Source organism: Odocoileus virginianus, chromosome 10, assembly GCF_023699985.2.
Source record: "Odocoileus virginianus isolate 20LAN1187 ecotype Illinois chromosome 10, Ovbor_1.2, whole genome shotgun sequence".
Classification (NCBI taxonomy): Eukaryota; Metazoa; Chordata; class Mammalia; order Artiodactyla; family Cervidae; genus Odocoileus; species Odocoileus virginianus.
In genome coordinates, this window is record NC_069683.1 from 57,701,749 (window position 1) to 57,717,690 (window position 15,942).

The 15,942-nt window shown below is 35.6% G+C and overlaps 1 protein-coding gene across 5 annotated transcripts in view; it reads left to right on the forward strand.

Moving 5' to 3' along the window:
* NPAT (nuclear protein, coactivator of histone transcription) overlaps window positions 1-15,942 on the forward strand; it is a 53,055-nt gene that overhangs the window by 9,768 nt on the left and 27,345 nt on the right. Inside the window, exons 2-6 of one of the 5 annotated variants that reach the window (XM_020891371.2) lie at window positions 1,087-1,205; window positions 11,230-11,290; window positions 12,810-12,882; window positions 14,462-14,502; window positions 15,004-15,222. In XM_020891371.2, the coding sequence (XP_020747030.2) occupies window positions 1,087-1,205; window positions 11,230-11,290; window positions 12,810-12,882; window positions 14,462-14,502; window positions 15,004-15,222 (513 nt within the window). Of the gene's footprint in view, window positions 1-1,086; window positions 1,206-11,229; window positions 11,291-12,807; window positions 12,883-14,461; window positions 14,503-15,003; window positions 15,223-15,942 lie in introns of those variants that run through there. The other 4 variants (XM_070473642.1, XM_070473640.1, XM_070473641.1 and 1 more) reach the window with 4 other exon arrangements.

The window sequence follows — 15,942 nt, forward strand, 5'->3', positions numbered from 1 at the left end:
AACAGCCAAGACATGGAAACAGCTTAAATGTCCACTGGCAGATGTCTGGTGGGACATATATACAAAGGAATATTACTCAGTCATAAAAAGGAAGGAAATAATGCTATTTGCAGCAGCATGACTGGACTTGGAGATTATCATATTAAGTGAGTCTGTTTTGGTGATGACCATTATAAAAGGCATGAAATGCTGTCTCATCATTGTTTTTATTTGTATTTCCTAATGGCTAGTGATGTTAAGCATCATTTCATATATCAGTTGACCTTTCACTTTTTCAGAGAAATGTCTGTTCAGGTCTTTCACCCTCTTTTTAGCTGGATAATTTGGTTTTTGCTCTTGAATTGTATTGAGTTCTTTATTTACTTTGGTTATGAATCCCTTATCAGATATTTGCAAATACTTTCCCATTCCATAGGTTGTTTTTGTCATTTTGTTGATGGTTTCTTTTGCTGTGCATAAGCTTTTTAATTTGATATATTCCAGCTTGTTTATTTTGTTTTGTTACTTGTGCATTAGATGTCAAATCCAGAAAATCATTGCCAAGACCCATGTCAGGCAGCTTTTTCCTATATTCTTCTAGGAGTTTCATGCTTTCAAGTCTTATGTTTAAGTCTTTAGTCTATTTCAAGTTACTTTTCATGAGTGTTGTAAGACAAGGGTCTAGTTTCACTCCTTTACATGTGAATATACAGTTTTCCTAGCACAGTTCACTGAAGAGATGGTCTTTTCTCCATTAAGTGTTCTTGGCTTCCTTGTCAAATTTAGTTGACCATATATGCTGGGTATTACTTTTAGATTCTCAATTCTGTTCCTTTGGTCTGTTTTTATGCCAATACCATACTAAATACTCTGTTTACTACAACTTTATAGCCTACTAACTGGAGTTTTTCTTTTACACAGCTATTTTACAAATTCTGCTTTGTACTTCAGCCCAAATTAGCGTTTCTGGCAAGGCTGCAGAATTCCGTAATGTTCACCTGAAGTTGCATCTCTGATACGAAATTGCTGTAGTGTTTTCAATGGCAGTTTTAATCAAAAGTTCAGAATTTATTGACATTACTGAATTACATTTTATTTTTCATTTAGGATACTTACAACAGGAGAACCTTACTTCTACCTGCCAGGCTTTTATTTTGGAAAGTTCAGACTTAAAAGAATATGCAGAACACTGTACAGATGAAGGTTTTATCCCAGCCTGCTTACTGGTGAGTGATTTGTTCCTTAAGGAAATTTTTCATCATTGACCAACATAAGACACTATAAACATCGTATTAACAAACATTATTGACCATAGTATTTTTGCAGAAACTAACACCTTTGGCCAGCTATTTGTTATGTAAGTCAGTATTGAAACACTCCTGTCAATAGTGTTCAGGTAACAAAATACATATTAATATGAGTCTGATTGATATTGTGTTAAAAATCAGCTCATTAGCAAAAATCAAAATGGGCAGAAATTTGATTGTTTGTATTCATGCATAAGTGGAAAGACCCAAAGAAGACTAGCTCTTCTTTTCACACACTTATGTTCAAGCTGGGAGGTGAATTACAACTTTGATTTTGAGAATCAGTTTTAAAGTGACACCCTCATTTCTAATTAGTTTCACAGCTGCTTGTCCTGGGGCTTACTTGTTTATTGCCTGTTATGGGTTAAATATTTGTATCCCTCCAGAATTCATATGTTAAAATCCCATCCCTCAGTGTGATGGTATTTAGAGGTAAGACCTTTAGAAAGTATTAAGGTTTAAATTAGGTCATGAAGTTGGGACCCTCAAGATGTGGTTTAAAAAGTGAAAGAGAAATCTCTGTATGCACACACCAAAGAAAGGCCATGTGAACACACATCAAGAAGGGGGATAAGGCCAGGAATTTGGTCCTCACCAGGAACCAGATCATCTGGCAACTTGATCTTGGATTTTCCAGCCTTCAGAAAGAACAATGAGAAATAAATGTCTGTTACTTAAGCCACGTGATCTGTGACATTACATAGCAGTCCAGTCTTTCCTATATCTGGTTTTCCTATCGTTGCTTACTTCAGAAAAGTATAAAACAGATATTTTGATATCTTGTCAAGTGTGTTTTGAACATCACTAGACCAATAGAACATTGTTTGGTGGATCATGGTGGATATATGCTATAACTACATTATTTGACATGGTATTTTGTCATTTTATTTTAAACATAGATCCTTAGATTAATTTCAGCTGTCACAGACAACATGATCATCTATAGAGGAAATCTAAAAAAAAAAAAAACCTATAAAATTGCTGGAGATTTAGCAAGGTCAGAGGATACAGAGTGTATAAAAGTGCACCATATTTCTTTACGCCTATAATGAACAAATTATACTTATGTAATAAGGCTAACAAAGTATCCATAGACTCTATGCTAAAATTTGTATGAAAGAAATCAAAGGCTTGAACAAAAGGAAAAATACACTGTGTTCATGGAATGAGCAACTCAGTACTACTAAGATGTCCATTCTCTCCATTTTGATCTATACATTTATTACAGTTAAAATCCCAACAAGTAATTTTTTGTTTCATTTTGAACTGGCCGTTTATTGAGTATATCTGATCTGCAAGGTACCATGTACATCCTTTTGCTCTTCACACAGTTTTTTCAGGAATAAACAGACAAACTATATCTAATACATTCGCTTAAGGGGAGTGGCTAACAATGTGACGCACAAGTCCTTGTGTCCGCATAAGGGGAATAAAATAACTCCTCTACATATAAACCTTGGAATTGCAAACCTTCAAAGATGCAAGCGTCCACTCACTACCAAGATACCACTGGGCCATTTTTTTCAAGAGAGCAAATAAAATTCAATCCATCAAGGAACCAGAACCTGTGCCTTCAAAGTCAGGTGTGAGTGAAATTGCAGCTTTCCCTCCACCTGTTGCTGACGACGCTTCAGCTCTACCATCTCTCACCCCCACTTCCTCCTCTAGTCAGGAACTCTCTTCTCGCCTTTTGACTCCATGCCAGCTGTTGTTCTTGTACTACTGTACCATGTTAAAAAAATTTTTTTTAAGTAAACTCAAAACTGTTTTTTTTCTGTTTGTTGCTTATGTACTACTTGTGTGAAAAGTATTACAAACCTATCACAATGCAGTACTATATAGCCAATTGTGTTAATTGGGTACCTAGGCTAACTTTGTTGGACTTACAATCAAATGGGACTTACGAACATGCTCTTGGAATGGAACTCATTCACACGTAGGAGACTTAATGTAATCAGCTTTCATTTTGATACCAATTAGGATGTGATTCTCCTAAGTTACGAAATACCTGCCAGGAACATACTCATTGTCGGTAAACTGATAATAACATCTTGTAAATCATACAGATCAACAACTCTTGACAGCAGGACCTCATTTGAACTGATATTCATAGCCCTTTTTAAAAATCTAAGTCTGTATAACTGTTTATCCATTTAGTTGTAGAAATGTTAATATTATATTGTGGGATACTGCCCCAATTCCAACAGTTACTACATAGTATGCAGTTTATGTCCATAATCTGAAATTTAAAACACATTTAAGAGTGATGCTGATAATGGGGGAGGCATTGCATATGTGGAAGCAGGGGGTTAGGAGAATCTCTATACCTTCCTCTCAATTTTCTTGTCAACATTAGATGCTTTTAAAAATTAAATAACACATATAATCCCAAAAGTTTCAGGAATTTTGGGTCTTCACTGCCTATGACTTGATACTCTTGGGTTCTTCATTTATTTAATGACAGTACTTTTAAAGAATGAGAGTATTCAGGGAAAACTATTCAGTAAACTTTTTAGAATTCACATCATAAAATAAGGTTTATTCCAGAAATAATTTATCCTTCCTGCCAAATACTTTATAATTATGTGTCAAACTACAAAAAACATTGTTCCAAAAAACCAAACAAGTCCTAATCACATTTTTAACATTAATTTATATTCCAGTATCAGATTGGCTTATATTGAATTGGTTAATTGCCAGTAGTTGATTTTTTTTTTAAGTAGCATCCAAATAAAACATAACATTTCCCTTTATTATTTGTAATGTCTTTCTTTGTCTTTGTTTTACAGTCTCCTTTATCAAAGTACTGCTGTCCAGCTGTCTTTTCATTTCCATTTGCCTGGAATATCTTTTTCCATCTCTTCATTTTCTGTCTGTATGTGTGTTTTGATTTGAATTGAGTGTCTTGTAGACAGCATATAACCTTCATACTAGCTTTATAGTAGATGATCCACTACTTTTACTATGTGTTTTTCTTTACGAGTGAGGTTTTTGTTTTGTTTTGTTAAATAATTTTCTTATTTCTAGCTTGCTTTTCCATTTAAGGAAGCCCCTTTAAACATTCCTTATAAGGCCAGCTTAGTGGTGATGAACTCCTTTGGTTTTTGAACATTTTGAACGTCTGGGAAACCGTATCTCTCCTTTACCTGGCATGTGAATTTTCTGCTGAAGTATCCTCTGATCATCTTCATATGTCATGAGTTGTTTTTGTCTTGATTCTTTTAAAATTCTCTGTTTAACTTTTGACAATTATACTGTGTCTTGGTGTGGGTCTCTTTCATTTCATTTTGTATGGGAGTATATGCTTTCTGTATTTGAATGGCTTTTCCTTTGATAAGTTAGGCAAGTATTCAGCCATTTTGTCTTTAAATAGGTTTTCTTTTCTTTCTCTCTTCTGCTTCTGGAAACCCTGTTATGAGAATATTAGTGTGCATGATGTTGTCCCAGAAATCCTTTAAACTACCCTCATTTTTTTCAGTCTTTTCATTTTTAATTGGGTGATTTTCACTACTTTGTCTTCCAGGTTGCTGATCCATTCTTTGGCATTCTCTAGTCTGTCGATTCTCTGTAGTGTTCTTTTCACTCCAGTTACTGTGATCTTCAGTCTTTATTGGTTCTTATATTTTCTCTTTGTTGAAGTTCTCCCTTGAGTTCATCCATTCTTCTCCAGAGTTCAGTGAGCATCTTTTTGACTATTACGTTAAACTCTATCTGGTGAATTGATAATCTCTGTTTTGTTAATTAGTTCATTTTCTGAGGTTTTGTCTCTTTGAGAGGTACTTCTTTGTCTCTTCATTTTGCCTAACTTTCTGTGTTTCTATTATTAGGTGTATACACTGTGTTTCCTGGTCGTGAAAGAGTGGCCTAACACAGAAGGTGTCTTGTGGGCTCAGTAGTCCAGTTCCCCTGTCACCAAAGCCAGGTGCTCTAGGGTATCCGCCGTGTGGGCTGTGTGCACCTTGCGCTGTGGTTGAGCTGCAGCTGCTGTGGGGGTGGTGGTGGAGGGGCCTGCGGCCCAGCCAGTACTGCTGCTGGCTTGCTGATGAGCAATGCTGGTCCCCTGCAGGAGGAGCACAGGTACCACTTAAGTAGTATTGTGGAAAAACAAGCCAGATAGTTTTTAAAGAGGATATGTTCAAGGACTCACATTGCTTGATCTTAAGACTTAACTAACCAGCAATAGTAATCAGGATTGAATGGCATTAGGAAATGGTTAGGCATTGGATCAGTGAAACAAAATACAAACTTCAAATGTGATTTTTGACAAAAGTTCAAATAATTCACTGGAAAAAGGATAATCTTAACAACAAATGATGATAGGACAATTAGACAACCAGATTTAAAAAAGAAAAAAAAAAAAGAACCTTTACACATACCTCATAAAAAATTAACCAGTCTGGATGATAGATCAAAAATGTAAAACATAAAACTATAAGACTTCTAGAAAAAAACATAGAACAAAATTTGTGCAGTCTTGGTTTTGGTAATGAATTTTTAGATATGATAGCAAAAGTACTGACTGTAAAATAAAAATTTTATAAATTCAGCTTTATAAAAATTTTTGCTCTATAAAAAGCTGTTAGGAAAAATGACCATTACTACCCCAAGCACATACTGATACATACATGTTAGAATGGCTAGTATAAAAAATAATTTAAAAATTGCTGCAAAATCATACAGCTGCTTTGCCCAACAGCTTGGCTTTTGTTTTTAAAGTTAAACAACCAAGTCCCATGTGACCTAGCATTCATACACCCAGATATTTATCCAAGTGAATTGGAAAACTTATATTCACACAAAAACATGCTGTTTATCTGTGATGTCACAACCTGAAAATAACCAAGATGTCTTTCAACAAGTGAGTAAATAAACTGGTATGTTCTTCTTACTAAGCAGTAAAAAGCAGCACTGATAACTTATGTAATACCATGAATGAATCTCAAAATTCTTCTCAGTTCTTCTAAGTAGGCAATGTTAACAAGTAAGTTAATACAGATAGTGGGGGCCAGGCTTCTCACTCTGTGAGAAGGAAAACAGAAATAATCATGAGACCTGTGGTGTTATATAATACAGTCAGACATATCAGTACAAATTAATGTTTATCTTAATATATGTACAGATGTACTCAGAAATAATGTAGAGTAGTCTGTGTGTGTTTTTGTGTAGCACTATGTGCTGTAGGGGCCTAGCTGCAGTGATACCCTAGTAACTACCAGCAAATCTACCACCCAGATCTTTACTTCTCATGGTTCTGGAGGCTGGGAAGGCCAAGATGAAGTGCTCCTGTTTCAGTTCCTAGGGAAGGCTGTCTTTCTGGCTTAAGACAACCTCCTTCTTGCTGTGACCTCACATGAGTTTGTGTGTGTTAGTCGCTCAGTCATGTCTGACTCTTTGTAGTCCCATGGTCTGTAGCCCACCAAGCTCCTCTGTCCATGAAATTTTCCAGGCATGAATACTGGAGTGGGTTGCCATGCCCTTCTCCAGGGGATCTTTCCAACCTGGGGATCAAACCAGGGTCTCCCATTGCAGGCAGATCCTTTACCCTCTGAGCCACCAGAGAAGCCCTATATGAGTTTATGAGGACATAATTCATTATATAGCATTCATTCAGTTATTTTTTAGCTACTAAAAGCAAGTTATAATGACTAGGTTGATATTAGGCAATCCCTTAACTTCTCAGACTTTAAATAACAGAAGCTACTGTACTGTAACCAACTATATGCAAATAAAGTGGACAACCTAAAAGAAATGGGAAAATCCTCAGAAAGGTACAATCTCCTAAGACTGAACCAGGAGGAAATGGAAAATATGAATAGACCAGTCACAAGAACTGAAATTGAAACTGACTAAAACACAAAGGTCCAGGACAAGGTGGCTTTACAGCCAAATTCTATCAAACACGCAGAGAAGAGTTAACACCTATCCTTCTGAAACTATTCCAGGAAAATCACAGAGGAAGGAACATTCTCATACTCATTCTGTGAGGCTACCATGACCCAGATGCCAAAACCAGATAAGGATACCGCAAAAAGGAAAAATTACACACCAATATCACTGATGAACGAACACAGATGCAAAAATTCTCAACAAAATGCTAACAAACCAAATCCAGCAGTACAATAAAAGGATCATACACCATGGTCAAGTGGGATTTATCCCAGGAATGTAAAGATTTTTCAGTATCCACAAATCAATCAGTGTGATACACCACTTCAGCAAAATTGAAGAATTAAAGACTATATGATCATCTAGAGATACAGAAAAAGCTTTTGATGAAATTCAACATCCATTTATTAATATGACAAAAACTCTCCAAAAAGCAGGCATAGAGAGAACCTATCTCAACCTAATAAAGGCATATACAACAAACCCACAGCTAACATACTCAACAGTGAAAAACTGGAAGCATTTTCTCTAAGATCAAGAAAAAGACAAGGATGTCCACTCACCACTTTTATTGAACATAGTTTTGGAAGGCCTATGCACAGCAGTCAGAGAAGAAATGAATCTAAATTGGAAAAGAAGTAAAACCATCACTGTTTGCAGATGGCATGATCCTGTACATAGAAAATCTTAAAGATGCTACCAGAGAACTACTAGAGCTCATCAATGAATTTGGTAAAGTTACAGGGTACAAAATTAATACACAGAAATCTGTTGCATTTCTATATACTAATAATGAAAGATCAGAAAAAGAAAGAAACGATCCCATTTACCATTGCATCAAAAAGAATAATAAAATACCTGGGAATAAACCTACCTACAAACGCAAAAGACCTGTATTCTGAAAGCGATAAGATACTGATGAAAAAAAGAGAAGACACAAACAGATGGAAAGATATACCATGTTCTTGGATTGGAGGAACGAGTATTGTCAAAATGACTATACTACCCAATATAATGTATAGATTCGATGCAATCCCTATCAGATTACCAGTGGCTTTTTTTTTTCTCCCTGGGACATATGGGATCTTACTTCCGCAGTTTAGATATCAAACCCATAGCCCCTGTATTGAAAGTGTGGAGTCTTAACCACTGGACCACCAAGGAAGTCCCACCAATCGCATTTTCACAGAACTGAAACAAAAATTTTTTTAATTTTATGGAGACACAACAGACCCTGAATACAGCTTAGCAGTCTTGAGAAAGAAAAACAGAGCTGGAGAAATCAGGCTTCCTGACTCTATTACACATCTAGAGTCATCAAAAGAGTATGGTACTGGCATAGAAACGGAAATATAACTCAATGGAACAGGATTGAAAGCCCAGAAATAAACCCTGTGGTCAATTAATGGTCAATTAATCTATGACACAGGAGGCAAGACCATACAATGGAGAAAAGAGAATCTCTTCAATAAATGTGCTGGAAAAACTGGACAGCTACATGTAAAGGGTTGAAATTAGACAGTGTCTGACACCATATACAAAAATAAACTGGATTAAAGACCTAAATGTAACACCAGATACTATAAAACTCCCAGAGGATAACATTGGCAAAACACTCTTTGACATAAATTGCAGCAATACTGTTTTGGATCCGTCTCCTAGAGTAATGGAAATAAAAACAATAATTTAAAAAATGAAACCTACTTAAAAGCTTTTTGCATAGCAAAGGAAACCATAAGCAAAATGAAAAGGCAACCCCCAGAATGGAAGAAAATATTTGAAAATGATGCAGCTGATAACAGATTAACCTCCAGAATTTACAAATAGTTCATGCAGTCAATAAATAATACAGCTAAATCTAAAAATGGGCAGAAGATCTAAACAGACATTTGTCCAAAGAAGACATGCAGCTGGCTAAGAGGCACATGAAAACATGCTCAGCATTGCTAATTATCACAAAATGCAGGTCAATACTACAATGAGATATCACCTCAAACTAGCCATCGTCAAAAAACCTACAAGCAAATGCTGGAAAAGGTATGAAGAAAAGGGAACCCACCTATAGTGTTGATGGGGATATAAATTGGTACAGCAGCTGTGGAGAAAAACTAAAAACAGCTTTAAAAAGCTAAAAATAGAGCTACCATCCAGCAAACTCACTCCTGAACATATATCTGGAGAAAAACCTGGTTCAAAAGGATAGGTGCATCACATGTTTTGTAAAGCACTGTTTGCAATAGTCAAGACATAGAAGCAACTTAAATGTCCATCAACACATGGATGGGTAAATAAGATGTACATATATACTATGGAATATTATTCAGCCATTAAAATGAATGAAATAATGCCATTTGCAGCAATGTGGATGGACCTGAAGATTACCATGCTAAGTGAAGTAAGTTAGAAAAACAGATATATGATGTCACTTAATATGTGGAAACTAAAAAAAATGATACAAGTGAACTTATAAAACAGAAACAGACTCTCATTCTTAGAGAACAAATTTATGGTTACCAAGGGGGAAGGTGGGGAGGAGGGATAGATTGGGACTTTTGGGTTGACATGTGCACATTGCTATAGTTAAAATAGAGTATCAACAAGGAACTATATAGCACAGGAAACTCTGGCTCAATATTCTTTAATAACCTAAATGGGAAAAGAATTTGTAAAAGAATAGTTAGTTACATGTATATGTTTAACTGAATCATTTTACACCTGAAACTAGCACAACATTGTTAATCAACTATATTCCAATATAAACTAATTTTTTTAATAATACAGAAGAATAAAGTAGGAATCTGCAATGAAAGTTCAGTAGAGGGAAGAAAAATAATTAGCTGCTATGTGTTAGACATTGTCTTAGATATGTTACATATATCCTCAGTCTTCACCACAAAAATAAATTGTGTTAATTAAAAAGTCATGTGTCTGTTTTTAGATATGAAAGTAAGCCTTAGAAAATCTGGGTTCCACACATACAGTAAATGTAGAACCTCCATCCAAAACTCTGTTTTAAAACATCCTTGCTCTTCCCTGTTTTATTATATGACCTCAAAGTTGAGTCAGTTAAAACCTGCCCCTTATTATTGATATAAAAGTGGTGGGGAATGGGGTGACTTTATGAGATGATAGAAGTGAAAATAGAAAAGGTACTGATTCTTGGAAAGGATATCTCTTACACTCAGTTGTTTTGCTTTGTTCTTTGGCAGATGGCATTTGGCATTAAAAGGGCAGGAAGGAGTAGGTCCTTATTTGTGTGACTGGATCCCTACCTCCCAAACTGAAAACCGCATTCCTGCTATCATACTGTCTTAGCTAAAGAAACATCGGAGAAGGCAATGGCAACCCACTCGAGTACTCTTGCCTGGAAAATCCCATGGATGGAGGAGCCTGGTGGGCTGCAGTCCATGCGGTCGCTAAGAGTCGGACACGACTGAGCGACTTCACTTTCACTTTTCACTTTCATGCATCGGAGAAGGAAATGGCAACCCACTCCAGTGTTCTTGCCTGGAGAATCCCAGGGGCGCGGGAGCCTGGTGGGCTGCTGTCTGTGGGGTCGCACAGTCAGACACTGAAGCGACTTAGCAGTAGCAGCAGCAGCTAAAGAAACATAGTCACAATATCTTATTCACATAGACAAGGTTCTTTACCCAGAGAAGGTTCAGTCCCTGAGGAGTGACTGTTTTCATTTTTGATGACCTGTGCTTTGCTTAGTTACTCAGTTGTGTCTGACTGTTTGCAACCCTGTGGACTGTAGTCCTCCAGGCTCCTCTGTCCATGGGCATTCTCCAGGTAACAACACTGGAGTGCGTTGTCATTTCCTTCTCCAGGGGTTCTTCCCAACCCAGGAATCAAACGCAGGTCTCCCACATTGCAGGCAGGTTCTTTACCATCCAAGCCACCGAGGAACTCCTTTGATGACCTACTCTTTACCATTTCTTTGTCGACTAATTTTTAATCTATATCTTTTAGTAACTTTTATGGTGAAATATTTCATAGTGGGAAATTATTGGTAGTATTATATGGTTTTGGTAATGCTTGATCTTTTTCTTTTCAGTCTTTATTTGGAAAAAATTTGACAACAATTTTGAATGAATATGTAGCTATGAAAGCAAAAGGTAAGGATTCAGGTTCAGGCTTTTTTTTTTGTTTTGGTCAGTTTTGTACAGCATTTATCTAATTGTTTTAATTAGAAGTGATTTTTTAAATTTTGAAATAATTTTAAAAATTCACTGGGAGATAGCCAATTAAAATCTGTTAATATTGAGTGATAAATATAACACTTTCCTAAATTAGTGTCTTGAAGAGGAAAGTTAAATTTATTCTCTCATATTCGTTATTTCCATAGTTTGCAACATATTAAGAAAAGGTTCAGCAGTAAAGAATTAATTAGTACAAATGATAACATTTTAAAATGTAAGCTTCACATTTATTGAGTACTGTTTATTGCAGCATTGTGCTGGGTGCTTTGAGGTTTTATTTTAGTCCTTAAAATAATCCAATGAGAGGTATTGATTGTTTCGATCTATTAATTTGTTCATTACTTGACTGCATCAAGCCTTCGTTGCAGCAGAAGGGGTCTTTGCTGCAGCACATGGAACTCTCCACTTGTGGCACGTGGACTCTGGAGTTCCCTAGTCGTGGTGCAGGGCCTCCAGAGCATGCAGGCTCAGTAGTTGATGTGCATAGGCTTAGTTGCTCCACGGCATGTGGGATCTTAGTTCCCCCAGCAGGGATCCTCCCCAAGTTCCTGCATTGCATGGTATATGCTTAACCACTGGACCACCAGGAAAGCTCACTAGACCTTAAGTGTCAGAAAACTAAGGATTAGAGAAGCCAGATAACTTTTCTAAGATCACAAAACTAGAAACGGTAAAAAGTAATAAGCCTAGAATTTCAAAGTGTGAATTTCATTTCTTTTTTTTCAGTAGGTTATTTGGTCATTCTACCAAGGTTTTCTTTTCCCTGACTATCTTAACTATCTTAGAGGAATATTTAGAGTGTAAATGACCTCAGAAACAATATGTTATTGCAGTACAAGGTTTATATCCCACTTTTATGTTGATAACTTGCTCTTGTTTGAGCTTTTTAGAAGTATATAGTAAAGAATATAAATACCTTGAATTTCCTATCAATGTGGCTTTAGAACACAACCTGAAAAAGACTAATTAGTCCTCCAGAATTTTATCTGTAATTCTAATTAGAGTAACTAAGGAGTTGCTGAGATATCACAGTGATTTGGACCTGAAAACATTGGGTGTAGAAAACTAATTTCCATATTTACATGAGTTTGTATAAATTTACAAATCAAATTATTTTGACTTTCAAATGTCACATAAGTAGAACAAAGATTTAAAATAGTTTGTCTTTTAATTCAGGGAAAATGCAAGATTATTGATCTAAAAAAACTTCATAGTTTTCACAAGTTTCCTTTTCCCTCATATTGTATCTGATTCTCAGTGACTTGAGCAAAAAAAGCAACATCATGATAGCTTTACAGGTCTTTACAAAATAGGCTTATTTCTCAGTTCCCAACATAATGTCAGCAGCTGAGAGAAAAGTTTTCCTTATTGATTTTATGTGTCTGTTCAAATTAAATGATGGATTTTTTATGAAACATTTCCTCTTATGATTTAGAAACATCAAATGATGTCCCAGCAATTATGTCATCTCTGTGGAAGAAGTTAGACCATACACTTTCTCAGATCAGGTAATAAAAGGCTTATACAATCAGCTTATCAGAATGTGCATAATAATTTTGGAATGCAAGCACAATTAAGAATAACTTCACGTTTAAATCTTATGACCCACACTGTGCATTTATTTAACACTGATCTAATTTTGAAATTATGCTAGAGGTTATTGATATTTGTCTTTGATTAGATAATTTTAAATAAATTGTATACTTTAATAAAATATTTAGAAATGAGGAAATTAATGATATTCCCAGGTTCCTGTAACAATTTAGAGGCAGATCTCTGGCTGAATACAAATCTAGTCCCAATCTTGGTGGATACAAATCTACTAACTCAAGCCCCATGTAACTTCCCTTATACAGTTGCATCTTCATTATACATGCAGAAAATTGATATGTGTAATCCATGCCTCCTTTGTTCTTCCCTTATAAAGGAACAAAGCCGAATAATAACACTTCTGGAATCTTCTGCTTTTAGAATTTTACTATGTCATGGCCTTGGAATGCTAGTCTCACTATCTTTAGAATAGGTATCAATTTTATAACATATCTTATTCAACTTGAGTCTAGTATGAAAGCCATCCCTTTCTTACACTTTCTCCCAGAGCTACAAGTAAATACCTCACTTCAGCAGGGGCCTCGTTTCCTTCCTCAGCTTAAACTACTGGAATGGCTCCAAATGCTTTTTGTGTGACACTGCACTACATTTTATTTAGTAGTCTTACTTTTATTCCCCTTTCCTGACTTCCCTTTCCTCTTTCATTCGCTTGCAAACAATCTTCAAAGACATTCACAACTTAACACCTATGGGATATTTATAAGTTACTGCAACATTTTATTGACAAGGTATTACATAAAAAAAGAAACCTCCTAGCCAGATGTTCTCCAAGGTTAGTTTGTGTGCTGTTAAAAATATTTATTTGATTCAGTAAGTTTTGTGGCTCTTGTTGGCAGAGACTAATTTGACAGATTTCCGAGGACAGTGGCACAGTATCTGATTGTTGACAAAATACATGGGTAACTAGTTCATAGCAAAAGGAGAGTCAGTTGATATTGTGAATTTTCTTACCTGTTTGCTTTGTTCCTTCTCTAGAAGTTTGGTGAAACATTGTCATAGTCATAAATTTGATGAAAGCAGGATCTCTTTTGAAATCAACTTGGATTCTGAAGTATTTATGTATGCAGATATATGTAAAATCAGAATTTCTCTGGGAAGGCATTTCTATAGTTACAAAAGATAATTGATAATTGTGTATCAATTGTATATAATTGTAATATTATATATAGCTTTCTTAAATATGTTGAGTTCCTAAATTCAAGGCAAATTGTATTCTTAATGGGATTTCAAAGCTCTTGCTTATTGCATTGGATAGAAACTTGATTATTAAAATTATGCATGGTTGCATTTTTATATGCCACTGTTTTTTTCCTAAAGCAGATAATATTTGGTTACCCAGGAAAAAATGCTTATCTTTTTTATCTGAGACAAATTTCTTGCCTTTTAACTCATAATTTACTTCAGGTCTGACTGTAACTAAATCAGAATGTATCTTGGCAACAGAAATTTTTTAATGTCACTACTTTTGTTTATTAGGAGCATGCAAAGTTCCCCAGGGTTTGCTGCCAATCAGAGAGGTTGGTATTCAACTTTAAACTGTAAATAATGTTCAGAATTACTTTAAACTCAAATTTAACGTCAGATGAGCGTTTCTGTTAACAATACATGTGTGCTGCATTTACATTTTGTTTAAACTACTGCTTTTCTAAGTACCATTATCATATTAGGAAATAATATTTTCATTTATTGTAAAACTGCATTTTAAATATATCTTATTTTTCTCATTGGCTCTCATGTATTCACACCTTTTAATTCTCATTCCATAAATTTGTTTCCTGATTGTGGAGATGTTACCAGTTTTAATTATTACAGAAAAATGTATTCTTGGATTTTTTAAATTTTGGTGTACTCAATTTTAGTTTCTCTTGTGAAATTATCACATAAACAGGTGATAATTCTAGGGGCTGTTTTTTAAGTTCACTGTTAAATATGTAGTAGAACATATATTGTATAGATATCTTAAAATTCCCAAACTACTCTGACATTGAGTTAATTTTTTAAATGCTCATGTGTTTCAGCCCGAACAAGAAATGGGATTGCAGAAATCAAACGGCAGAGAAGGCTTGCATCTCAAGCAGCTCCTGTCAGTTCAGAACCTTTACCGTATCTTTTAGGACAATTTACCAATTCTCCTTTGACTGCTACACAAGTTATTAGGCCAACTGGCCAAATATCAGCTCCTTTGAGGTCAGATTTTGTAGTGGTCAACCATTCACAGTCACAAGATACTATGACCAGTAAGTTTACATTTTGTGCTTTTGAATTTTGTTTTAATCAAATTGTGTGAATGAGATGATGTGATAATATCTTTATACTCATGGTATGCTGCTGCCGCTCAGTCACTTCAGTCGTGTCCGACTCTGCGACCCCATAGATGGCAGCCTACCAGGCTTCTCCGTCCCTGGGATTCTCCAGGCAAGAACACTGGAGTGGGCTGCCATTTTCTTCTCCAATGCATGAAAGTGAAAAGTGAAAGGGAAGGCGCTCAGTAGTGTCCGACTCTTAGTGACCCCATGGACTTCAGCCTACCAGGCTCCTCCTTCCATGGGATTTTCCAGGCAAGAGTACTGAAGTGAGTTGCCATGTCCTCCAATTCATGGTATAAAATATAGCAAAAAGTAGATAAGAAGCTAGAAGTGGGTGAATTTAGGTAATATGTGTGTGCTCACTCATTCAATTTGCCATTAAATAAACATTAAATCTGTGAGACATGTTAATCTGGGATTCTTTTATCTGTACTGACATCCAGCCTTGAACTCTCTTCTAGTTCTCACTTATATGCATTAATTGAAAAAAAAAAAAACCCTTATTTGCTTTTAAAAGGAATGCACATTATATTTTAACACTTTGTTCAACTCTTTGGTCATAGTAATCTGTCCTACTGAAATGAGGAATGTTTTTCTGATTAACCTCCATCTCTCCATGTTGAAAATCCTACATATTCCTGGCTGAATCTT